This window comes from Urocampus carinirostris, chromosome 16 (genome assembly GCF_059441175.1).
Source record: "Urocampus carinirostris isolate Australia breed hairy pipefish chromosome 16, RoL_Ucar_1.0, whole genome shotgun sequence".
Taxonomy (NCBI): Eukaryota; Metazoa; Chordata; class Actinopteri; order Syngnathiformes; family Syngnathidae; genus Urocampus; species Urocampus carinirostris.
In genome coordinates, this window is record NC_142364.1 from 7,881,597 (window position 1) to 7,907,989 (window position 26,393).

Here is a 26,393-nt window from a genome sequence, read left to right on the forward strand (position 1 = left end):
TTGCAAAGCTTGTACGGCCTAAAAACGTCGTTTGTTCTTACAATTCTTTCACAAGATATCAATTTCTTTTTATTTCCTGATATATTTTGGCGCATAATATTAACATTTTGGGAGGCTTATTTAGTCGGTTGTAAGATACAGAACTGTACTTAATCACATTTTTTAGTGGAAGTACAATGTTGGTAACAAGATTCACTTGATATAATTGGAAATTATTTGAATGCAACACAAACTTTTTCTTCTTTTTTCCGTGTTTTTTTTCTACTTTTTTTAAAATTCCTTTAAAAAAAAATCTCATTGTGTTTATTTTTTCCGAGCTGTTACTTTTTTCTTTTTGTTCTCTATTTACTTTTTTCCTGCATTTCTTTCTTTTCTTTTTTCTGGCTTTTTTCTAAATTTTTCCTTCTTTTTTTTCTCTTCCTTTTGTTTCTTTTTTTTCTCAGCTTTTCACTACTTTTTCATTTTGGTATTTTTTTCTTTTTTGTTCTATCCCCCCTTCCTTTAAGTCATTTTGTGCATCATTTTACATAATATTTGGTCATGTTGGGATGAAAGAAGCAAAAACAACCTGAAGAGCCGTTTAGGACCCGAAAGAGCCGGTTCCTTTTAGTGAGCCGAGCCGAAGAAGCCAGTTCACGACAAACTCTAATAACTTTACTCAACTTCGTTCTACTTCGACTCGACTTCAAAATACCGCATTTAGGACACAACGTCGGGGGAACCCGTGTATTTTTACCTTCATGCACTGTAACTTTGACTTAAGTCGCTTTTTAATTAGTCATTTTGAGCCCTCATTTTTGTGCGCTGGCTAGATTTTCTTGTGCGCTGAATGTGCGAGCAGTGCGCAATCGCGCACGCGCGCAGCTTAGAGGGAACACTGCTATGGTAGGCCGTCGGATCAGACAAACGACACAGTGAAAGAATTAAAAGGTACACCTCCCATTTCGTTTAAAATATGATACGATTTGTCTTCATACTCGGTCCAACTATATCATTCATTTTGATGAGTGAAAGCTTAAGCGATGTCTTAAAATCAGAGTTCATTTGCTAAATTAGCGCCAATGTTTGCGCATGAGTGAGACCTAAAGGTTAAAGTTTAGTTGTCCTTGATTGGTTGCGCTGTTTGTCATTCAAGATTCAGATTCAGATTCAGATTCAGATTCAGATCTACTTTATTGTCATTCTAGTACACGTGTATACAGAACGAAATGTCGATGGATCTGACTCCCACAGTTTCCCTCAGTGTCCTTCAGTGTACAGATATAAATAAAGCTGTATTGTGTTATTTACCATAGTGCCGATAGTGCAAGAAGAGACGCTAACCAGATGTGCAAGATGGGCAGTCAGGTTAACAAGTCAGGTACACAGTACCATTATATTGTAAACAATAACACTGTAAGTAATAACACTGTAAGTAACAATAGTGCAGAGATCAAATGTGCAAGGAGTGGCAAGCTATAAAAAAAAAAAAAAAAAAAAAAAAAAAAACTGCCACTAGTGCAAAAGTCAAATTAGCAGCCGTTTAGATTTAAGTTAACTATATGTTAGATTGACCATTTAACAGTCTAATGGCCAGGGGGACTAGACTATTGCGGAGCCTGGTGGTCCTGCACCGCACACTGCAGTACCTCTTCCCAGAGGCTAGCAGAGTGAATAGTCCATGATGGGGGTGAGAGGGGTCCCCGGTAATGTTCTTAGCATGGGATAAGAAGTAACGGGATTGGCGATTGGCTGCCACTGTTGGTTGTGCTGCATTTAACGCTTCATTGATCAGCTGAATGTCAAATTTAGTCATCATATAACTGGCTACCCTGTTGGCTAATAATTAAAGGCTGATAATTTTTATATAATGACCTCAATAGTACTCTAACCTTAATCAAACAGTTGATAATGATTGACCTAATGAGCACCCCTGATATAAGCCATGTTATTTCATTTACCGTAAATTCCGGACTATAGAGCGCACCTGATTATAAGCCGCTCCCACCACAAATCAGGAGGAAAAACGATTTTGAACATACGCAAGCCGCACCTGTATATTAGCCGCATGCGCCCACATTGCAAAAAATGCAAAACAAACACAAAATTGACCTATACCCGACACAGTCCAAAAATCACAGCCGGCAAATTGAACGGAAAATGATACCGTACTTAACGTTTGATGCAGACCTGCAGAGTCCGGGTGCCCGTTGAAAGTAATCCAAGGAAAAAGTGCATATTTCCAAAGGTTAGGGTGGGAAAAATATATATCCACTATTGTCGGCCGCGTCCACAAACACGTCTCACCTTTACTCCACTTCCCGTCAGCCCGCGTTTGCCACGCCCCTTCTTTCTCATTTCTCATTTGCTCGTATAAAGCATATCAGAATAAGTTTCTAAAATAAATACATTACAAAAATATACAGTTGCAAATACATATTATACATGGTTACACATATTTACAAAGAAAGACGGTACACCGAGAGAGTTCTCAAAGCTTTAATAATAATATTATAACTTTCATCCCAAATCGTGCCTGTGAAGGGTAGCAAAACGCTACTAGCAACACGCTCGCAACGCAGTAAACAGCTGTGTTAAAAAAACATATCGTACTTCTAGTAATCACGGTAAACCGCCCTCATTCTCCTCCTTATTACTGTTGTCATCAAAGGCGTCTACCCCAGTATGGGAAAGAGACTGCGTCATGTAGACGTAGTCCCACGCTCATCTCATCTCATCTCATCAGCCGTACCGCCTATCCTCATTAGGGTCGCGGGGGGGGCTGGAGCCCATCCCAGCCATCTCCGGGCAGTGGGCAGGGGACACCCTGAACTGGTTGCCAGCCAATCGCAGGGCACACAGGGACAGACAACTCATTCGCTCATTCACACCTAGGGACAATTTGGACCGGCCAATTCACCTGAAATGCATGTCTTTGGAACGTGGGAGGAAACCGGAGTGCCCGGAGGAAACCCACGCAAGCACGGGGAGAACATACAAACTCCGCACAGGAAGTCTGGAGCTGGATTTGAACCCACGACAGGTTCCCATGATAGTCCCACGCTCCCTTAATCAATAACACCTAGCAACACGCTCACTAAGTAAAATTTACGTGCATATAATCCACCGGTCTAAATCTTACCTTTTGCACTCGAGCGCCGCTGGCGGCCGTTAGAAAAATTACACAAATTGGCCGCATCACTGAATAAGCCGCAGGGTTGACAGTTTGGGAAAAAAGTAGCGGCTTATAGTCCGGAATTTACGGTAACTGCTCACCTGTGTACACTTTTTCTAAACAGAATTTTATCTGAGGTTTCAACCTACGGAACAACATGCAAAATCAACCACTCTTTTCGCCTAATTGCTGGCTGGATTTAGTTTATCAGCTTTCAAATCAGACATTGAAGTTCCAATGTACTTGGAACAAGTGGTCGTATATCTGCTTTTTAGATCCGAATTATCCGTCCAAACCAGGTGCTGCCAAATACAACCCCTGGGGAGAGGTGTTTTATTACAGCGTGCCGCATAGCTCAATGACAATAAATAAACAGCAATTATCATTCTTTCTTAAGCCTACTTCCCACAGCTGCATTGTGTAACACTAGTGTTTGGCGCTGCTCTGGGGACACACCCTCCCCTCCTTAGTTAGTCACTCTGGCTTTAGAATAGCAGTGGCCACACTTTTTCTAATCGCCAGCTTTGTTGAAATTTTCATGCACTTTCTGTATCAAGTTGGTTGTATTCCATCCATCCATTATCTGCACCGCTTATTCTCGGTAGGGTCGCGGGCAGTGTTCGCACATTCTCAGCGCACAAGAAAATCTAGCCAGCGCACAAAAATGAGGGCTCAAAATTACTAATTAAGAAGCGACTTAAGTCAAAGTTACAGTGCATGAAGGTCAAAATACACGGGTTCCCCTGACGTTGTGTCCTAAATGCGGTATTTTGAAGTCGAGTCGAATTAGAACGAAGTTGAGTAAAGTTAGTAGAGTTTGTCGAGAACCGGCTTCTTCGGCTCGGCCCACTAAAAGGAACCGGCTCTTTCGGGTCCTAAACAGCTCTTCAGGTTGTTTTTGCTTCTTTCATCCCAACATGACCAATTATTATGTAAAATGATGCACAAAATGACTTAAAGGAAGGGGGGATAGAACAAAAAAGAAAAAAATACCAAAATGAAAAAGTAGTGAAAAGCTGAGAAAAAAAGAAACAAAAGGAAGAGAAAAAAAGAAAGAAAAATTTAGGAAAAAGCCAGAAAAAAGAAAAGAAAGAAATGTAGGAAAAAAGTAAATGGAGAGTAACAGCTCGGAAAAAATAAACACAATGAGATTTTTTTTAAAGGAATTTTTTAAAAAGTAGAAAAAAACACAGAAAAAAGAAGAAAATGTTTGTGTTGCATTCAAATAATTTCCAATTGTATCAAGTGAATCTTGTTGCCAACATTGTACTTCCACTCCAAAATGTGACTAAGTACAGCTCTGTATTTTGCAACCAACTCAATAAGCCCCCAAAAATGTTAATATTATGCGACAAAATATGTCAGGAAATAAAAAGAAATAGATATCTTGTGAAAGAATTGTAAGAACAAACGGCGTTTGTAGGCCATACAACCTTTGCAATAGTACATGAGTCAATTCATTCAAAAGAGAAAAATAATTTTGCATTGCCGGAAACTCAGCAAAATGTAACTTGATGTCAGGTTTTGGACATGTTTGATAATGAATTATCTTGCCAAACTTGGGATTATGGTTGCTCACTGTTGTTTCAAGCGTTGCTCACCGACTTTGTGTGAACGCTCAGACCCGTGGAAAATTACAGGAAACATTGGTCGCGGGGTCGCTGGAGCCCATCCCAGCTATCTTGGGACAGGGGACACCCTGAACTGGTTGCCAGCCAGACACAAGACAGACAGACAGACAAGTCACTCGCTCAGACACACCTAGGGACAATTCAAACCGGCCAATTAACCTGGACTGCATGTTTTTGGAATGTGGGAGGAAACCGGAGTACCCGGAGAAAACCCACACAAGCATGGGGAGAACATGCAAACTCCACACAGGAAGGTTTGATCTCATGACCTCCGAACTGTGCCACACACGCGCTAACCACTGCGCCGCCATGCTGCCCATGTTGGTTGTATTGCCATTTTTTTATTTATTTGCTGTCAAAAGTTTCAGGGAGCTATTCAAATTTTCATGTACCTTTATAACAGTTGCTGCTAATTGTATTTCCTGCATTGTGAGTTTTTGGTTTAAGTGACAGATAAATCATGTTAGTTGTCTTGAAATGTATTTACTTTAAAAGGTTTCAGACAGAGCAGCACGGCGGTGCAGTGGTTAGTGCGTGTTCAGCACAGGTCTTGGGAACCTCCAGTGTGGGTTCAAATCCAGCTACCAGACTTCCTGTGCGGAGTTTGTATGTTCTCCTCGTGCTTGCGTGGGTTTCCTCCGGGAACTCCGGTTTCCTCCCACATTCCAAAGACATGCATTTCAGGTGGATTGGCCGATCCAAATTGTCCCTAGGTGTGAATGAGCAAGCGAGTTGTCTGTCCCTGTGTGCCCTGCAACCTGGCTGGCCAGTTCAGGGTGTCCCCTGCCCACTGCCAGATGATTGCTGGGATGGGCTCCAGAACCCCCGCGACCCTACTGAGGATAAGCGGTGCAGCTAATGAGATGAGATGAGATGAGGTTTCAGACAGCTATTAAAGTTTTATTTGAATTTATAAAAAAAATCTCCGTTTCTTTTTGCATTATCCCTAATAAAAAAATTCTTCCAAAATCCAGAGTCCATGTCTGTTCAAAAGTGAATTCCATCAGCATCTACAAACCAGACAATATATGTAAACTGCTTAGTTTGTAGTCATGCGTTTTCATCTAAATAAAAATAACATATTTGCAATATAGAATTTGTGAAGTGCTTATGTTCTTAGGACAGTTGTGAAAATGGTGTCACAGTTGGTTTCCCCTCCCAAAACATTTCTTTTTTTTGTTAGGGTTCATTTATTTTAGGTAGTGGTGGTCACATGATATGTTTGGAAAGGGGCAAAGGTAAACAGAGCTTGAGGCTAACTTGTATCTCTTGGGACCAACAGCCTGTGACTGAAATTTACTCGTATAAATCATTTTTGACACTTGGTAAGAGGATTAACGGGAACCCAAGAGTCCGTACTGTGTGCCTAATGATCCTAAATGACATTCCGAAGACATAGATGGAGAAAGACGAACTTGACAGGACAAATGTAATGCTGCAAAATGAAAATAGCGTCTACCTAAAACAAAGGCAGTAGGTCAGGAGGTAGAGCGCTCGTCTTGGGATCGAGGGATCCCAGTTCGAATCCCGGTTCGTCCGTGTTACATGTCGAAGTGTCCTTGGGTAAGACACTGAACCCCAAATACCCCAAATAAGCTGGTTAGTGCCTTACATGGCTGCAAGACCGCTATTGGGAAATGTGGAGCACTTTGTAAAGCGCTTTGGGAAGGCATTGACTTGAAAAGCGCTATATAAATGCAGATCATTTCATTAAATATTCGGAGTTTGTCAACACAGTAGTTTGATGTTCTAAGCAATCATTGTTTGTACGAGATTACATGCAGCTGCCGCATTAAACTATTTTAAGAAAATGTTCCCATTAAGAAACAAGGCTCCTTTATAACTCCAACTGCGAGTGCTGACAGAACAACACGCCGTGCAAATTAACCTTGGATTCCTCCCTGTCGTCACCTTTTACAGCGTGATAGTTTGCGTGTCAGGATAATTGTTTGTTTGTCTTTCCATTTAGCAATGTTTTCCTGAAGTAAGTACAATCCATTACCAACGATGAGCTTTTAAATAAGCTTGTTTGTTAGGAAGTCTTAATTCGGAGCACAACACATTGTTAGAAAGGTGTCATTTTGAGAGGTTGTGGTAAAATCAAATCGCTACACTCAGAACCACACAATCAGAGGCTAACAAAGCTATGCCAATAATCTTTAAACAAAATGAGTTGTGGAAAATGGACTTTATATTTGTCTGTTCAGGAAAAATCTAAAGCCCATGTACCGGACCCAAACCAAGTTTCCCAGGATCCCGTCCAAAGCACTGATTTAAAACCAAAATATACTGAAGTAGCTCTGCATTTAGTACTGTTGAAAGCACAGATTAGCAAAAGCCAACATCGTTATCAGTGCTAACTTCTGATAAGGGACATCAGAATAGTGGTGGTTTCTGTTATTTGCGGCCACACAGGGCATGCAATGCATTCTAGAGAAAACTGGAGGCTCCATGTAATAGTTATCAGCTTACATGACAACTATCATTATTTGCAAGCCAAATTTTACATGGGCATCTCTCCTGCACTTTCAAAATATTACACTCTGCATTTTTTAGATTAGGTGCTTTATATCCAAAGGAAAAATTAAAATGATTACTGTTATTGACTACGTTTACGCGCAGACGATAGCCCGATTGGGATCACAAGTCGGATTTTTGAGCAATCCAAGTGAATCGTTTACATTTCTAAAGAAAAAGGAAAACCCCGTAAACATGGCATTTGAGAGTATTCCCATTACAAGGGCGAAGCAAGAGAGAAGAATAGAATAGTAATTAATAAATTATTCCTCCTCACTCCAAAAGTGAAATATGTTGGTGCCTACTGTGTTTTTGCATCGCATGTGTCTTGCTAAAAGTGGAGACTTACACTATATACGGATGGATACAGCGGTGACATACATTATATATAGATTGATACACATGTTGCATTTTTGCCATGGGGGCAGATAATAAAATGAAAATGTCCAGCAGAAATCAACCAATACACGAAAAAATCCCCTAAAAATGCGTATAAATGCACGATCAATCAGAAAATGAAAGCCCACATTTCAGTTTAAATTCTCACATTAGGATTAAGGTCTTAATCAGATATGCATGGCTTTACCTAATAGAAATACTGGCAATATTCAGTATCCAAACAAAATATCGCCTGCCTGCCTGTTGTTTTTTTATTTTATTCACTTTACTGAAAGCTGTATTTTCCCTTGACTTTGCAGTCAAAGGAGACAGAGAAAGGCCTCGCTAAGCACTTAAATTTTATTGAGGCACTAGATAAAAGCTGTAAATTCTTCATCTGTTGTGGGACTCACTCAAGCCTCTGGCAAATGGAAATTGTTTTGAACTAGTGTGAAGGCAAAGTATGTCTGCTGTTGGCAAAAACAAGCAGGCACTGTTTTTGTCAGTTTATAAATTAGCAGCACGAATGTGCAAAAATACAGTGAGGATTCGACGGGTGCGTTGATAGTCCAATTTTTTCTGGCTTTACTCGTCAGGTGGAACTGATAGGAGTTGCTTATGTGGTGTTTCACAGACGGTAAAATTTTAGTATATGCAAAGGAATTCCAGGTTTATTCCTTTTCCTGATGGAACGGCCAGAGGAAAGCTTCATACACTCAATGCGAACTTGACATAAAGCAAAGCTGAAGCCCAAGCTGATGACTTCAACAGATTTGGGTCTGTACATGAAGCCGACCACTAAGAGGCTGTCTACACTGCTAATTAAGAGTGTTAAAAAGCAGACATTTTAGTACCATGACGCTTTCTTTTGACATTAAGATAATATTATGCAGGCCTGTCCCTGGCTAGAACAGGAATTCCATACGTAAACCCGGTAAACTTGTATTTTTTGCATTCAAATTTTGACCTACCTCTGTAGATTTAGACTGAGATTGGCCAAGCAGGATTTAATCTTGTTCTGGGCTTCGAGGTGGCTCATACTGGCGGCAGACGTGCCATTTATGGAGAGGATGACGTCTCCGACGCTGATCTTGGCCTTAGCTGCCTTTCCTCCATCAGTCAGCTGCAAAGAAATATGCAAAGAAATAAAGACATTTGGAGTCAAATATGTCGTCATTTTTCGGAAGAGGACCTTACGTCGACTCGGCATAAACATAAAGAAAGTACCGTATTTTCCGCACTATAAGGCGCACCTAAAAGCCTTTATTATTTTTTTCAAAAACTGACCATGCGCCTTATAATTCAGTGCGCCTTATATATAGATCAATATTAAGTCGCAAAGTCTTGCAACTAAGGCAAGCAGCCGCCGACTAGATTTTCCCCCGAAGGCGAAGTCGTCCGCGGTGTATGCTGGGATACATATGTCGGCGTTTCATTTCCCAGCCAATGTGTCGATCATCATTTGAATCGATCACTATTGGCTAAAGTTATTCGGAGGTAAAGGAGGCGGATCCTTTTTATCATTTACAGGCTCGCATAGGCTAAAGGGGCAAAACAAAGCCTGCAATTGGCCGAAAAAAGATGAATGTGAATAGCAAGGTTGGTTGTCTACGGCATAGATAAAACATGTTTTACTATTCTGTATTTGTAAATATTTTACTCTCCTGGATTTACTACACTCACGGATATAAGAGGACCATGGTTGCACATTATTATTGAACGCAACGACTTCGGTGAGCTACTCCGGCTATACATTTTCCCAGTATCTTGTTTCAGAGTGATATCGATGTTTCTGTGATGGGTCTTTTTTAAATTAAACTCAATTCCAAGTGTTTATTGTCATATGCACAGTAAAGTTGCGAGCAAAAAAGAAAATAGAAACTAAGGAATGGTTGGCATTTCTTGAATCGTATAACTTTAACCTTTCGAATGATATTTGGAACGATGCATTTGAGTAACATCGCAGAGACACTGTTTCCGTATATGCCTGAGACACGTATTTGCTTCTTTGCAAGCTTTCGGAATGTTAAGGGGGTAATAAGTTGGACTGAACTATCTGACTGTTTTGTCGAAGTTCCCATTGTAGCGCCTTATAATCCGGTGCGCCTTATGTATGGAAGATATAGGACCAAAAACAATTTTTTTGGGGGTGCGCCCTATAACCCGGTGCGCCCTATAGTGCGGAAAATACGGTAGTCATCCTTAATGGAAAACTGATGATCAGGTATTTGTTGACTTTGATCTCAAGGGGGAAAAAACGTGTTTAAAAAACATGACGTTGAAGCTTTTGCATACCTGCAATCACATCGAATCATCACAATGAGAACTTACGCACAAGGCGTGGCAACGGAGCAGACTACGCGTCATTAATAACTCAACACACCTTGTTAGAAACCTGTACAGCCATGCAGGAGCAAAAAAGAACATCAAGTACTCATGAATTATTGTTTTTTAATCTCATGTGTTGCATCTTTCTAACCAGAAAGCCTGCAAAGATGAGAAGGCAATTGCCCAGGGTGTATTTATGTTAAGAGTCCAATTGCAGTCATCAGTTCTGAAGGTGGTGAAAAACAAACAAGTTTGGTGTAGAGGCGGTTGAGAGATTTGTAGCAAAAGTGGCACTTAAGTGTCATATTTGAAAAAAAGTGTCATTCAGCGAATACACAAAAGATCAGGAACATGGTCAAGTACCAAAATTGAGATTTTACTAGGCCCATCTACCCACCTGTCGAGATTAGGTTAACCCTGAACAGGCTGTCAGCCAATCACAAACATCAATTCACACTCACAATAACACCCTGTAACAATTTGGATTGTTCAATGTTTTTAGAATGTGGCAGGAATGCAGACTACCGGGAGAAAATCGACACAGGCACGGTAAGCTCCACACAGGAAAGCCGGCGCCAGGAATCAAACCCTTTGACCTCTGCACTGTGAGACGCTAACACGTCGCCCATTATGGCCCGACTCCTTTCCTGCAAACCTAAAAAAGCTAAACTGTTTTTTTTTTAAACCCAACTTCTTCCATTTAAAGACCTTGGATTCAGGATTAATAAATATGTATGCCAACAATTGTGTTGGTACACTAAATAAAAGACACGTAATCAGGGTTGGGAAGGGTTACTTTAACTGGATTACTTTCAATTACTTTTGGATTACTCCAATACCAAATATGCTAATAAAAGACAAAAGAAACTAAAGATGAATAAAATGACTCAATTTTGTGCAGGCTTGGAGAGTAACGGAATACATGGAACGGCAAAAACGATGTTGGCAAGCTAGAGAGAAACAGAAATCCCTGTACTACAAGTCCCACAGTGCTTTGCGACATGAAAATATCCTGGATGAGGGAAACTGCAGTGGTGCACAAGTAATCAGATTACTCGAATGCTTAAGACGCTGCCCTACTTAGGAATGAGATGAGGTTCCGGACGATCGTTTGTAAGTTGAATTATTTCGTAAGTTGCTTCAGTGCTATATTTTGTACGAGATGTATGTTTAAGGTCAGGGTTGGGTAGGGTTACTTTAACTGGATTACTTTCAATTACTTTTGGATTACTCCAATACCAAATATGCTAATAAAAGACAAAAGAAACTAAATAGGAATAAAATGACTCAATTTTGTGCAGGCTTGGAGAGTAACGGAATACATGGAACGGCAAAAACGATGTTGGCAAGCTGTTTGGATTTATTTTCATTTCGTTTCTGTCACCTTTTGTTAGTTTGGCCGGAGATCAAAGAGATCAAATCCAGGAGAGAAAGCTTACCACGTGTTGTGAGTCATCATTTTATTCATATTTAGTTTCTTTTGTCTTTTATTAGCATATTTGGTATTGGAGTAATCCAAAAGTAATTGAAAGTAATCCAGTTAAAGTAACCCTACCCAACCCTGAATGTGATCTATGAAGCACTCAAAGAAAACTGTAAATGTTTTTACCAGGTTTGCCAGTTGCGTTTGTCGGAAAAATAAAATGAAAACAATTAGGAAGATAAGGGGAAATTTCAACGATAATTAAAACATATTTGGGGAAAATGGAACAGCAGTTGTTTTTCCCTAGATATCACAAGCATTCGATTCCGTATGAACGCATTACACATGTTCCCTCTCTTCGTTGCACTTGGCTAACGTAAGTGTTCTTACTAGTGGAAAATAAGAAGACAAAGGGAGAAAAAGACAAAAACAATATGTCATTGTTTTGTACTTCATAACAGCCTAAATAGAGCAAAAGGAGCCGGAAGGAATGAGGAAGTGACAGAGTTGGATTGGAAGCCAAAATTGCAGGGACATTGACTCTTTTTTTTTTTTTTTTTTTGTATGCTTTTTGGGATTACTTGTTAGCCGCCAATGGGCAACGGAAGGCTTTTCAAGCTTAGCAGATGTCTCGGAAATAAGTGCTCGTCGCGAGGTGTTAAACAGTCTCAAGTACAATGTGTCAAACTGATTCAGCGTCCAAACTCACTTAGTGGCTTTTATACTGTCTGTCCTGACTCACTTATTGCAATAAATCGTCTTTTTTGTCCTATAGAGGAGAGTCTACAATCCCCTCAGACATACTGGCAGTGGCTACTACTTAATAAAACAGGAAACTTAAGGGAACGGAGGCAGAGAAAAAGCTGCTGACAGACCGTTGAATGCAGACGTTTGCATGGCTGGATTCTTTGTCTCAAATCCAAGCAATAGCGTGTTTGTGGGTCGTAAGGCTAATGAGGAGTGACAAAGAATTTTCTTCTTGTCGAGACCCGAGAAAAAACAACAATGTTGTAGTGCTATATATGGTAAATTACAAGCAAGGGCAAAAGGTGAGACGGACGTCTGCAAAAGACTCAAAATGTGAAGGATTTTATACACTGTTTTTTTAATGTGCAAGCTGTGGGGAACCGTTATTCTGACACATTATTTAGATGTTTCTCACAGAAGTACAAAACAAGTACCGTATTTTCCACACTATAAGGCGCACCGGGTTATAGGGCGCACCCCAAAAGAATAGTTTTTGGTCCTATATTTTCCATACATAAGGCGCACCGGATTATAAGGCGCTACAATGGGAACCTCGACAAAACAGTCAGATGGTTCAGTCCAACTGATTACCCCCTTAACATTCCCAAAGCTTGCAAAGAAGCAAATACGTTTCTCAGACATGTACGGAAACAGTGTCTGTACGATGTCACCAATCACTCAAATGCATCGTTCCAAATATCATTCGGAAGGTTAAAGTCTTGGGATTCAAGAAATGCCAAACATTTCTTAGTTTCTATTTTATTTTTTGCTGGCAACTGTGTGGACAGCAAAGTAAGAATTTTATTGTGCAGGGAAACGGGGTTCTTTACTGTGCATATGACAATAAACACTTTGAATTGAATTGAGTTTAAAAAAAGACTCATCACAGAAACATCAAGATCGTTCTAAAACAAGATACCGGGAAAATATAAAGCCGCATAGCTCACCTAAGTTCTCTTGCAGCCATCACGTTCAATAATGATACGTAACCATGGTCTTCTTACAACCGTGAGTGTAGTAAATCCAGGAGAGTCAAATATTTACAAATACAGAATAGTAAAAAATGTTTCCTCTATGCCGTAGTGCAACCCAACGTGTGATTCACATTCAGCTTTTTCGGCCACTTGCAGGCTTTGTTTCGCCCCTTTGGCCTATGCGAGCCTGTAAATGATAAAAAGGATCCGCCCCCTTTACCTCCGAATATCTTTAGCCAATAGTGACTGATTCAAATGATGATTGACACATTGGTTAGGAAATAAAACGCCGGTATATAAATCCCAGCATACACCGCGGACGACTTCGCCTTTTGGGGGGGAAATCTAGTCGGCGGCTGCTTGCCTTAGTTGCAAGACTTTGCCACTTAATATTGATCCATATATAAGGCGCACTGTATTATAAGGCGCATGGTCAGCTTTTGAAAAAAATAAAGGCTTTTAGGTGCGCCTTATAGTGCGGAAATTACGGTATTTGTTATTACAACATCCATTGCAGCCTGGTCATACTGGAAGGGGATGACCTCATGTGCGGTCCCTTCTCATGTGCGGAAAATACAGTAAGTGCTACCAGCACGTGACATTTAGAATTGAACGACGGACAAGAGGATGTTTTTCAATGGTTTCAATTAACATCAATTGATTCAAACATTTCTATTTCCAAAAGGTGATTTGACAGGCCTTGGAACAGAAAAAAAAGGATCACTTTAAGGGTCTAGATTTCAAGTTATGTCGGGTAACTAGCCAGAACACCTGCACGGCTTGTTAGTATTAAGAGTTGTATCATTGGCTTTTAATCAATTTCATGTCAAATGCTTATCATATTAGAGTATTTCGGGAACTTCTTCAAGCTTGTGTCTTGAGGGGTGCAAATGATAAAAAAAAACTATAATTTGGGTTGTTCAATGACGACTGGAAACATTGCTGGTGGCTACCAAAGGACCCCTGTAGTGTTGTCCGACATTCTCACACGCATGACATATTATCTGAGTTATTGCAGTGTTTTCTGTTTTACAGCAGTTAACTTGTGTCTACGCTGAAGTGACAAGGTATCAACAGCCGTCAATGGTCATTCATCATCACAGCTTAGACTGTGATTTATTTTTCTAAAATAAAACCAAAGCAGAGAACCCCCCCCCCCCCGATCGCACACCTCTTTTAGAATATTTTCCAGTTACCAAAAGCAAACAGATCAAAGGTGAACCAGTGTTCCAGAACAGACCCCTAGATGGTTTCCCTGAACTGCGTTACTACCAAACCTAAATGTTGGGTTCACAAAGGCTATTTAGAGGCTTTGTATTACTTTGGCCGAATGTTTTCAAACAACTGGAGTCTCTCCAAGAACTTATGGAAGGGATTCCAGCTGGATAACAGCCGCCACTGTGGTCCAATCCACACTTCTGACTCAATACTTGAATTCTACGCCATAAAAGTCTCATTTATCTACTTTAAATCCTCTTGCAAAGTAGTATAAATATTATTAAATTAGTACTTACAATGCACTTTGATGTATGCATATTTTCCCAGTTGTAATAAAGATAACGTACGGCTGTTTCTGCAAAAACAGCGGAGAGATCAAATAAACCCAGACAGATTAACAGCCTTCCTCCATGTGTCTTCAATTTACCTCCATGGAATACACTGATATAAGAACACAATAGATCTGTCCAGGCATTTACTTAGAAAAACTAAACAGAATGGTGAAAACACACAAATTACCCAAGATACTTTAAAACGCAAGGTCCTAGAATCTTCCCCCAGAGAAGTAACTGATCTGTACAGTATACCCCTGCCAAAATACAAATTTTCAATACCGGCGTAAGCAGATGAATGCTATCTTTACAATTCAAGATTCTTTCTCAAAGAAGATTCATTCTCAAAAACTGCTGTGAACATTGACAAATGTCACATCACACAGAGTGACTCAGTTAAAAATTTAGGTGTCATATTTGACCACAATCTGTCCTTGCAAACACATGTGAAGAAAATTACTAGAACCGCTTTCTTCCATCTTTGCAACATTGCTAAAATTCGTCCTATACTGTCTCAGTCGGATGCGGGGATTATAATTCACGCGTTTGTTACCTCCAGTCTCGATTACTGTAATGCACTACTCTCCGGTCTCCCGAAGTCCAGAATCAAGAGTCTTTAGCTGCTACAAAATATTGCATCTAGGCTTTTAACTAGGACAAAAAAGTCTGATCACATCACGCCGATTTTGGCTAACCTGCATTGGCTCCCTGTTAGCCTAAGATGTGATTTCAAGGTTCTCTTAGTATTATACAAAATCATACATCGACTTGCTCCCTCATATCTTTCAGATCTGATTTCCCCCTATGTTCCGGTCCAAAGCCTTTGTTCTGAGAGCGCCGGTCTTCTGGTGATCCCAAGAGCCAAGAAGTGTTCCGCTGGTTCGAGAGCGTTCTCCATCCGGGCACCGGTGCTGTAGAATGCTCTTCCCCCTGAGATCCGCTCTGCAACCTCAGTGGAAATGTTTAAATCTAAGCTTAAAACACACTTCTACTCTATAGCATATGAATAACCTATACTTTTCTTGGACATTATCTCTGTATTATTTGTGACTGCAACATCCATCCTTTGCTGTCTGGTAATCCTGAAAGGGGGATGCCACATGTGCGGTCCCTTCTCAAGGTTTCTTCATTTTCCTCATGTTGAGGTTTTTGAGTTTTTCCTTACCCTCATGTTGGTTCCAGATCTGGTAATGGTGTAATAAAAGTCTGAAAAAATAGTCTGTGTAATAACCTGTGAAGCCCTTTGAGACTCTTTGTGATTAAGGGCTATACAAATAAAAATGACTTGACCTGACTTTCACTAGATGGAAATAGGAGAGCGTGAAACATATAAACGAGCTTTTTTTTTTACAAGGACTTGTGCAACAGAAGCGCATCATCATTGGGAATGTTGCTAATCTTCCCCACTGTGGCACTTCCTGCCTCCCCGCTGGTGAAAGTACAGCTTGAGGAAGAAGGCCGCGGTCATCTCGCGGAGGAGAAGTCATGTAACAGGAAGTGCTTTGAGAATTGCGATACAGCCCCAGATGCATGTGGCGTCACGCCGACTGAGATGGATCGCCTTATATGGAAGAAGGCCCGCGTGCCTGACATAATGTCATCGCAACAGGAGTCAAAGCAGATTGATTCGTAGTCATTTCTGCAGACAAACTTTATTGTCTCTGTTTTAGTTCATGTGTAAATGTGTGTACAATAAGGTTACAATGTCCTTATGTCACAATGTTTTTACGTTAAAATGTGGAATAATATTATTTTTTTTAGTCCCTAGTTATAACATTTTCTCCACCATACAACATTACAGTATTTTGCTTGCCCAAAAACTTACAAAATTCTAATTTGATGGTGTTTGTGCGTAGGACTGTGCAAGTCACGACATATTTGTCAATGCCATAACAGATACTGGTCAACTATTGGTTTGCACCATGGCATCATGATGGCCCAATTCCCTCCCACAATGCCTTTCTCTTTATGTGTTCAGATCAGAATCATGTGTGCTTTACAACTACAGTGGAACCTCGGTTTTTGAATGGCTCTCAGTTCGAACAAATCGGAGTCCGACCAAAAATTTCGAGAAATTCTTGCTTCCCTGTTCGGTCAAAAAATCGGAGTTCGAACGCCGGTAATGCGTGAGTGCGTACGCTAGGATGCGATGCTGAGCGGCGTACGGGTGTAGATCGCTCTTTTCGTGACCAACTGTTATCGCGTGCGGACGTGCTTCGTTTTGCTTTCGCTTTTAATATAGGTCTACGATGTGTTTTAGCCCCTAATTATGCCTCCGAAGAAAGTCAGTGCAAGCAGCAGAGATGCTACAGGTGAAAAAAGAAAAGTAGTGCGTACAACTATTGCATTTAAGAAAAAAATAATAGCAAAATATGAAGGAGGTGTGCGAGTGTCTGATCTTGCCAGGGAATACGGCATGGCTAAAACTACGATCAGTACGATACTAAAGAATAAGGAGGCTGTGAAATCGAGTGATGTGGCTAAGGGAGTGAGTGCTATAAGCAAGCAACGGCCGCAAGTTTTGGAAGAGGTTGGAAAACTTTTGATGATTTTCTTCTCCCCACCGTCCACCTGCGCCTTCTGCTGACCACCACAAAGGTAAGAAATCCTATTCATAATTTTTCCCTTTATCCTTTTTTTTATTTTTACACGTTCATGTTAGCGTAATCTTTCGTACGGAAGATTACGCTAACGCGAACGTACGATTAGCCTGTGTTAGCTTTATGTTTACGTTAAACATTCAAGGTAAACATTCAGGGTGTTGGAACAGATTAAAACGATTTATATTATCTTTAATGGAAAAAATGATTTCGGTGATCGAACAAATCGGTTTTCGAACAGGGATTATGGTCGAGAACCGAGGTTCCACTGTAGTATGATACAATATTGTATTTCTTGTACTGTATTCATTAGCTAGATTAGCTGGAAACGGATGTCGTATCCTGAGATCTACAGTACTACAAATAAATACTTCATAGGAAATTACATTGAATTCCCACAGGAACAGTTTGATCTAAATCATTAATGTCACACAATTCCAACCATAATATACAGTTTATAAGCTCCAATGGTTTTTCACAAAGACTTTGATTTACTTTAATGAAAACGGGAACACAACAATACAGATGGCGCCAAAAAGATTGAAAATTTAAACATCCCAATTAAGAGCTCAGGAAGAGGTATTGACGCATGGTTGTCATGGTTTGAACTACAGCCTCTTATTAATTCTATGAGGCCCTCAGGAAAGCAGCGGTGCCTAGCCGACCTTAAACAGGAGCGCTTAGTCAAATTGCCATGACAACACAAACAAAACAACACAAAAGCTTGCGCGACCCTGCGCTCAGACACTGAATGCTCTGTAGTCCGGTCAGAAACAACCCAGAGGACATGAAAGGACTGGAGTACTTGAGCAGAACTCCATTGCCAAGACCAGACAATCTGAAAACCCCGTTTTCCCCTGGGCGCTTTTCATAACCTGATGTGAATTTGAGCTTATGTGACAGGAAGCCACTCGGGAAGTGAACGGAGATCACATACTGCCATAAGGACAAAAATGTTCGTTCATTTATCTTCTGGCAAGTCGGCCTATTGTTCTTGGCCAGTTGAGCAATAATAGTGATGGCTCATTGCTCTATAACCCCCCCTCCGCTGATGACAGACAATTCGTTCATCGCCCTGTAAAAATTAAGTGAGCTATTCTTAGACTGCCCGCTGTTGTTGTAAAGCTACATAAAGGTAATTAAAAAAAAACATTGACAACAAATTCTGATTCTGAATCATAAATTATTGTATTTGAGCATTCACTACTGTGAGCAACTGCTAACGTATTATAACATTCAGTATTGGATGCATTTCCGAGGAATTTTTGTTTAGCCTTACCATTAATTGAGTCTAATAATAGTACTACTGGCTGGAGAGGGATGGGTGCCACCTGGCTGTACTTGCCCAAGACACACCACACAAAATGGTGCCCCTACGACCCTAGAGGTAAAGGGATCCAACCAACCAACCGATAGTCTCATTTCATTAGCTGCACCGCTTATCCTCAGTAGGGTCGCGGGGGTGCTGGAGCCCATCCCAGCAATCATCGGGCAGTGGGCAGGGGACACCCTGAACTGGTTGCCAGCCAATCGCAGCCAACCGATAGTACTACAGGTAATCAGCCCAAGCATCTGGTGTGCATCCATGGCTCAAGTAGGGTGGTGCCTCAGCTACCGAACATGTCCGCCCTCGACCAACATGACCCTCCAACAAAATTTGAGAAATATTTGCCTTCACAACTAAAATTAAGCTTTTGTCCTTCCCGTGTCCTGCCAATACGGCTTTAGAACAGCCGAGCAAGGCCAAGTTTAGCTGAATAAATCACGGATATTGACTCTTTGGAACTGCTCTCACTATTTATGATCGTCTGAATAAGAAAAATGCTGGTACAAGAGGAAAGTTAAAAGTGATGAAAAGAGCTTTATTTTTAAAGTCGGTCGTAGCTAGTTTGAAATGTTTAAGCAGAGAACTAATGTCCGAAATTTCAGGAGTATGGCTCCACTTATAGGAACCGACCTATTTAGAAAATTGTGTTGCTTTTAAATGTTATTGCACTACTTTCCATTGCACTATTGTTACGATGCACAATTTTACATTGCACTATAATATATCTCATCTCATCTCATTAGCCGTACCGCTTATCCTCATTAGGGTCGCGGGGGGGCTGGAGCCCATCCCAGCCATCTCCGGGCAGTGGGCAGGGGACACCCTGAACTGGTTGCCAGCCAATCGCAGGGCACACAGGGACAGACAACTCATTCGCTCATTCACACCTAGGGACAATTTTGGACCGGCCAATTCACCTGAAATGCATGTTTTTGGAACGTGGGAGGAAACCGGAGTGCCCGGAGGAAACCCACGCAAGCACGGGGAGAACATACAAACTCCGCACAGGAAGTCTGGAGCTGGATTTGAACCCACGACAGGTTCCCATGACATGAACTGTGCCGCACAAGCGCTAACCACTGCGCCGCCGTGCTGCCCTCACTATAATATATGTATTATATAATTTTTTATTATGTATTTATCCTGGAGTGCCATGTCTAATCTTATTCCAAACAATGTTCACTATGTTATTTTTAATGACACTAAAGACAATTCAATTCAATCTGTTGTTGGTGTCTGGAAGAGTTAAGAAGACACACACACAAGGCTAGAGTGAGAAGTGATCAGAGAACATACAGAGCTGGTAACAATATGACAGAGAGCAGAAGGAAAAATGGTTGCTGGTGTGAGATTCCAGGGGAAAAAAAAGTACACGGACCTCACCATGCCGGTCACAGAGGAGGTTCAGTGACAGGACATTGAGGGACGGCAAATTTGTACAAAAAAGGCTACAGAAGAATATGTGATAGAGACTGCCCAGTACATTAAGCCCTAAAAATGTGTTCCTAAGCAATTGCGATGAGACCGCTTCTTTTGTTGGAGTAAAATGCTGGCCAATATAAAAAAGATTCTATCACAAGTCATTCCATATATGTAACGGGTGTAATAATAACTTGTTTTATTGAAATTCCTGCTGAAATATGCGTATAGTTTTTGGTAAGTGTCCCGCAATGATGAGTCCAACAGTCCCCCCTGCTGGTATGGGGTAGGGTTTGTTTTGGCTTTTGACATGTGACCGGAAGGCGGGGTTTTGTTGGCAGTCTACAGAGCGAGCTGCCAACGGTAAGACACATCTTTTGGTGCTCCACAAAAAAGTTAATTTTAAACATTATAACCAAAGCTAACAAATCTCTCAACATGCACAGTAATGTGATTGATGTTGTCAAGCTGTTTGGATTTATTTTTGTTTTGTTTCTGTTGTGCTAAAATGTTAATTCCCTTTGTAGATATCAAATAGATCAAAGCCAGCAGAGAAGCTAATGTTGTGACTCATTTCATCTGCAGAAACTGTAATAAAAACCTCATCATCCAGTCCATCGTGAATGTGGATCTTTGGTGGGACAGGTACACCGCGGTTACATTGGTGCCGGGACTCAGATTTATAAAATAGTACAGAAACTTGTTAGTATTACGGTATTTAAAATCATTTTAAATAAATTTATCAGGATGATACAGATCTAAATATTTGGAACAAAATGACTGGTTACAGACCAATTTTAAAGAAAAACTGTAGGATTTTCATGCCGTCCAGAACTGAGTAATGAATTTACCATTATTTCTAAGGGGAAAATTTAAATTCAGACCTTGAACAAATCAGACCTCCACCTGAGGCGGCACTGTATTATTAATGTTTCGTTAGTACAGTAAGGTGATTTTTTTTCCCAAATTCCAACAATACATTTTTGACTATTCTCAGTGGAAACAGAAATGTAAGTACCGTATTTTCTGCACTATAATGCGCACCTTATTTTTTTCAAAAGCTGACCATGCGCCTTATAATACAGTGCGCCTTATATATATATAGATCAATATTAAGTCGCAAAGTCTTGCAACTAAGGCAAGCAGCCGCCGACTAGATTTCCCCCCGAAGGCCAAGTCGTCCGCGGTGTATGCTGGGATTTATATGCCGGCGTTTCATTTCCTAACCAATGTGTCAATCATCATTTGAATCAGTCACTATTGGCTAAAGTTATTCGGAGGTAAAGGGGGCGGATCCTTTTTATCATTTACAGGCTCGCATAAGCTAAAAGGGCGAAACAAAACATGCAATTGGCCGAAAAAGATGACTGTGAATCACACGTTGGTTGGGTTGCACTACGGCAGAGAGAAAGCATTTTTTACTATTCTGTATTGGTAAATATTTGACTCTCCTGGATTTACTACACTCACGGTTGTAAGAAGACCATGGTTACGTATCATTATTGACCGTGATGGCTGCAAGAGAACTTAGGTGAGCTATGCGGCTTTATATTTTCCCGGTATCTTGTTTTAGAACGATCTTGATGTTTCTGTGATGAGTCTTTTTTTAAACTAAATTCAATTCAAAGTGTTTATTGTCATATGCACAGTAAAGAACCCCGTTTCCCTGCACAATAAAATTCTTACTTTGCTGTCCACACAGTTGCCAGCAAAAAATAAAATGGAAACTAAGAAATGTTTGGCATTTCTTGAATCCCAAGACTTTAACCTTCCGAATGATATTTGGATCGATGCATTTGAGTGATTGGTGACATCGTACAGACACTGTTTCCGTACATGTCTGAGACACGTATTTGCTTCTTTGCCATTGTAGCGCCTTATAATCCGGTGCGCCTTATGTATGGAAAATATAGGACCAAAAACTATTTTTTGGGGGTGCGCCCTATAACCCGGTGCGCCTTGTAGTGCGGAAAATACGGTACTCATATACCTCTATAATATAAGTGGAGTAGAAACAGACAGCAGCATGTATCACATAATCAGAGCTAATGAGGTTTATAATTCACCCATACATACGCCTCGGTTCTCAGCATCCTATTCAAAGCGCAAATGCACATATGTTTATAATAAATACTGACACTTTGGAACTGTCTCGTGATGACACTGCATTCAGTATTGCATACATGAGATTTGTTCATCCTTGAGGCTACATAGAAACAATTAGGTCGCTTGACATAATTCACCGTAAATAATCAAGAACTGGCATCATGTGGTGAATGACATCATAATTGTGAGGTAAAGCCAAAGAGGAATCAACCCAGCCTGGTCGAAAGTCTGTATTACAAGCCGAGTCTATTTTGCATCGCGGGTTCCTCATGAACCATGAAATATGCTTGTGGTCCTCACAATTTTCTTCCCTCTCATCAAATGCAGGAAGTAAATCAATGTTGCAATCAATGGCAGATGTTTCCATGTCAATTATAAACACACGTCCTGAAGACAAAGGTCAGCTGTTGAGCAAACAAACACCTTAAAGAATTTTGACGGATATCAAACTGTTTTTAGACAACGGGTTTTATGAAACAGTAAGGTATATTACATTTAGTTATTTGTATTTTTCTCAGTTACTCACGTTACAAAAGGCTCTGATGGAATATACTTGCTTTCATACTGTTTTTTATTCTCTGTTCTCTATTTTTCTACTCTTTTATATGAGTCTGTTTAAAAACACGCATACTTTCAGTCTTTATTTTGAAGGGTACAGGAAACTCATCATGGTATGTTTTTACAACTGCTTGACTTCTTCTAATAAAAAGAATCGCATCACAGGGCCACGGTGAGAAAGAGGAGTCATTCAGAGGAGTGGGTCCGTTTTTCTCCCAGGGGTAACTGGAGGCCTCCTGGAAATATCAAATCTGCATCTTCCCTGACTCTCATATCAGCCAGAGATTAATATCCCAAATTAATCTGACAGAAACATTTTCAGCCTTTGACTTTAAAAGAAGATCAGATAACTTGGTGCACATCACAGAGTCAAATTTCAACCTGTTTTCTATTGTTCAATAGTTTGAGAAGCCACGGTTCTAGGTCAAACTAAATCTTCTAAGCCAGGCATGTCCAAAGTCCGGCCCGGGGCCAATTACGGCCCATGATCAAAGCCTCTGGTAAAATTACTATGTGGCCCACCAGGAATGATGACCACAGTATAGAATAAATTTGTCCCCCCCCTCAAAAAAAAATCACCATTTGACAAGATTATGGCAGTAGCCCTTTGGACACCTTTCCATTGGCTTACTCTGAGAATTTTATCCTACCCCATTTCCCACATGGTAACTGTAAATAAAAAAAGGAAAGTTGAGTGTGAGGGCTGCTGCTTCCAGAAGTGAAAACTGGAGTATTTTTTCATGAGAACCCAGAACAGTAGTGTCTGCCTAATTTGCCAATGGACTGAAGCTGTTTTCAAGGAATATAATATCAAGAGGCACTCCTATACAAAACATGCTGACTACAAAAATCTAACTGGAAACGAATGCTGTGAAAAGGTAAAGCAAGACCAAATGAAAATGCTACAAAGGCCAGCTACGAAGTTGCAACGCCAAGCACTACAAACCTTTCACGAGGGTGGATTTGTTAAAGATTGGTCAGAGAATTCCAGGCTGAATAGTTGGCCCTCACACATTTTCATCTTACCAAATCCGGGCCGTTGTCTGTAAAGTTTGGACACCCCTGTTCTAAGGGCATGACAATCCTTGCAAGTGTAAGTTTTAAAATTTGTTTTAATTTTAATCCGCCGTCTCCCCCCTCTGCATCCACCAGTAAACTTTACTGTACCATCTTAAGTCAAGTCAAACAATTTTACCTTTACTTGGAGATGTATTTATGTTATTTAGAATAGAATAGAATAGAATAGAATAGAATATACGTTTATTGTCATTGTTACTACATGGGATATATTGTGACAACAAAATTGGACGTGGCACTCCAGTTCCACATTTTACAGTGAGGGTAAGAAAAACAAAGAGATAAAGGAACAAAGAAGATGTTTTAACTGTCTTTGTAGTATAGGCTTTGTTTTCCTCCGGAGGGGGGGTGTATGAGGGGGTGAGGGACAGACAGATGGGCGGATCCAACTAGATGTTTGATCTTACTGTACACACAGTCCAGTGTTTTTCCCTAATTGCTCAGTCCACGTGTTGAATGGATTATTTAATCATATGCATGTATATACATCGTTTTCCATCACGTTACGACATCCACCTCAGAACAGATTGCTAGTGTCATATGCTATGGGTCTACTGTAAAAGTTTTTATCTTCAGATTAGTGTAAAACATACCCAAAAAAGTTAGGGTATTTATAAAATAAAGAACCTAAATTTAAATGATCAGTTTTAAAGCCATACATCATGAAAGATATTCAGAAAAAAATGTCTCTCAGAATTGCTCTGTATTCTTGACTTTATGTCTGAGGTGGGTGTTGTATTTCAGATAAGAAAAACAAGCAGGGGGGAAGGCTCCTTCCTTGGAAAACGACAACAACCGGAAATGGGAGCCATAACTATTCACGGGGAGGAAAACATTCAAAAGAACAAGCATAGTTTTGAAGCTGTTGAACAAATCAACATGTAAGTACCGAAGGAGAAGACAAATAGACACCTGCTACAATCTGTTGCCAACTCAGACGGCATATATTATTTTTAACCCCTCTGGTAAAACATGAGGTAGTCAACCCCAATCAACATCACAGCGAGGAGTAGAGTTCCTAACAACTTGTAAAATTTTTATGAATCCTGCACATAAATTCATAGAGTCCTGCTCCATTAGGAATCCTGCACGGTTCAGTCGCAAACCCATCAATCGACACGTCTGTAAGTTTTCCTTTCTAATCACGTATCGATGACAAGAACGCTGCAACTCAAATATACGCGCCGGCGTGACAACATATTGCCACGCATTCCAAGTTTATCACAGTGGAGACATAAATAGACTACGCTCAAATTAAGTCGGCAGCTTTGTACTTGGTCAGATGGTGAGAGTTCCTCAAAAGAGGAGACATCTTCAAGTTGTAACAGATGCTGCAAGGAACAAATAAACACTTTGCGACCTTGGTTGTGACCAATGTTCCCTCTAATTTTCCAGGGGTCGGAGCATTCACACAAAGTCGGTGAGCAACGCTTGAAACAACAGTGAGCGACCATAATCCCAAGTGTGGCAAGATAATTCATTATCAAACATGTCCAAAACTTGATATCAAGTTACATTACAGTTTCCGGCAATGCAAAATGATTTTTCTCTTTTGAATGAATTGACTCATGTATTATTGCAAAGGTTGTACGGCCTACAAACGTCGTTTACAATTCTTTCACTATCCATTTCTTTTTATTTCCTGATATATTTTGTCGCATAATATTAACATTTTTGGGGGCTTATTGAGTCGGTTGTAAGATACAGAACTGTACTTAATCACATTTTTTAGTGGAGGTACAATGTTGGCAACAAGATTCACTTGATATCATTGAAAATTATTTGAATGCAACACAAACTTTTTTTTCCCGTGTTTTTTTTCTACTTTTTTTTTAATTCCTTTAAAATAAATCTCATTGTGTTTATTTTTTCCGAGCTGTTACTTTTTTTTGTTCTCTATTTACTTTTTTCCTACATTTCTTTCTTTTATTTTTTTCTGGCTTTTTTCAAAATTTTTCCTTCTTTTTTTCTCTTCCTTTTGTTTGTGCTTTTCTCAGCTTTTCACTACTTTTTCATTTTGGTATTTTTTTCTTTTTTGTTCTATTCCCCCCTTCCTTTAAGTCATGTTGTGCATCATTTTACATAATATTTGGTCATGTTGGGATGAAAGAAGCAAAAACCACCTGAAGAGCCGTTTAGGACCCGAAAGAGACAGTTCCTTATAGTGAGCCGAGACGAAGAAGCCGGTTCTCGACTAACTCGACTGACTTTACTTTTCAACTACGTTCGACATTGACTTCAAAATACTGCATTAAGGACACAACGTCAGGGGAACCCGTGTACTTTTACCTTCATGCACTGTAACATTGACTTAAGTCGCTTCTTAATTAGTAATTTTGAGCCCTAATTTTTGTGCGCTGGCTGGATTTTCTTGTGCGCTGAGCATGTGCGAGCAGTGCGCAATTGCGCACGCGCGCAGTTTAGAGGGAACACTGGTTGTGACACTGAGATTACAACTTCATAACAGGAAGAGGAAGACTAAATAACTCTGCTTATTCCACACGGCATGGATCGGATCTTCCTTTTACACTTGGAACAATCAAGTGTGTTGCACTTCAAGCCCTCACAACAGGGAAATAAACAGTATAACTATTTATAGGCTAG

At 40.3% G+C, this 26,393-nt stretch overlaps 1 protein-coding gene across 4 annotated transcripts in view; it reads right to left on the reverse strand.

The window, feature by feature from the left end:
- pdlim5b (PDZ and LIM domain 5b) overlaps positions 1 to 26,393 on the reverse strand; it is a 170,803-nt gene that overhangs the window by 126,384 nt on the left and 18,026 nt on the right. For all 4 annotated transcript variants that reach the window (XR_015852992.1, XM_088355340.1, XM_088355341.1 and 1 more), the window contains exon 3: positions 8,652 to 8,803. Coding sequence is in view for 3 of the 4 variants with exons in the window: in XM_088355340.1 (XP_088211466.1) it covers positions 8,652 to 8,803 (152 nt within the window). In the remaining variant the exon portion in view is untranslated. The remainder of the gene's footprint in view (positions 1 to 8,651; positions 8,804 to 26,393) is intronic.